This window comes from Primulina eburnea, chromosome 3, assembly GCF_022965805.1.
Source record: "Primulina eburnea isolate SZY01 chromosome 3, ASM2296580v1, whole genome shotgun sequence".
In the NCBI taxonomy this organism is placed as follows: domain Eukaryota; kingdom Viridiplantae; phylum Streptophyta; class Magnoliopsida; order Lamiales; family Gesneriaceae; genus Primulina; species Primulina eburnea.
The window spans coordinates 27,561,007-27,562,240 of NC_133103.1; the positions used below are offsets into that span (position 1 = coordinate 27,561,007).

The following is a 1,234-nucleotide window of genomic DNA, read 5'->3' on the forward strand; positions in this document are numbered from 1 at the left end:
ATATGAAGCATCTATAAGATCCCCACATGCACTTGCCATAGTATAAGCGATTGTATTCTTTGCATAATGGCATCTTTTCACGTTTTGGTGCTCCAGGTCGTTGTGGCTTTTTCTATCCGGGCTTCTTCCACTGTCTTTGAGGCCTTTGTTGCCCTTGAGATTTGGGAGGTCCCATAAATAGCCTCTTGGCTGGCTAAGAGATCTGCTAGTGCTGCTGCCACTTGCGCTGCATCTCAAAATCAATACATTTTAGGGCATGCTCAGCTTGGAATGCGTAGGCAGTGGCAGCTGCATAATCCGCCGGTCGCCTCATCATCACATCGCGGCGTATGGTAGGTCGAAGGCCATCCATAAAGTGCCTTAATTTCTCAGGAGCTTCTGTAGCACGGGGTAAGAAGTCACAACCCTTATCAAACTTCCTAACGAACTCAGCCACAGTCGTGTCTCCCCGATGGAGAGTCATAAATTCCCTCTTCAAACGTTCTCGGATGTCAGCAGTAAAATACTTCTCATAGAAAATGTTCTTGAATTGCACCCAAGTGCGGGTGGCTAGATCAACTCCATGCTCAGCTCCTTCCCACCAAAGAGAAGCATCGTCTCGCAGCATATACGTAGCACACCAAACTCGGCCAGCATCTCCCATATTCAGAAAACGGAAATGCACCTCAAGAGATTGAATTAAACCCTCAGCAAACGGGTCGGTGGTGCCAAAAAATTTCTTTGGACATAGCCTTTGGAAACGATCATACATGTCATGATGTGGCCTCGGAGTATGCTGAGCCTGCTACTCAAAGAAACGTGTCATGCCCTTTAGAACACCTGTAGCAACATCTCCATTAGAAAGTGGGGGTGCATTGTGTAATGCCCGAATTTTAAAAAAAAATCTGAAAAAAAAAAATTTACTGTTCACGGGTACTGTTCAAGCGCTGTGGCGCTAGAAGATAGCGCCTAGGCGCTAGAGCTACGGCAATTTTGGCGCCGCGGCGCCAGAAAGTAGCGCTGAGGTGCTAAAAACACAAAAAAATCAATATCTAAGTCAACTTTCACCTCCTCCTATTATTTTTCTCCTCCTTCACACAAACCCACATCCATTTCCTCTCCACTTTCAATCTTCTTTCTAATTTTAAGGGAGATTTGCTCAAGGAAATTTAGAAATAAAGATAGATTCTTGATCATCTCTACTAGATCTTCAAGATGGTGTAAGTATATTATATTTTTATTCAAGTTTGGAAAT

General features: G+C 44.2%; 1 protein-coding gene across 1 annotated transcript; it reads right to left on the minus strand.

Moving 5' to 3' along the window:
* Positions 1-205: 205 nt before the first annotated feature.
* On the minus strand, positions 206-751 carry LOC140827199 (uncharacterized). Its single transcript, XM_073189824.1, has one exon. It carries the CDS (start codon positions 749-751, stop codon positions 206-208), a length of 546 nt encoding a protein of 181 aa, XP_073045925.1.
* Positions 752-1,234: the final 483 nt, after the last annotated feature.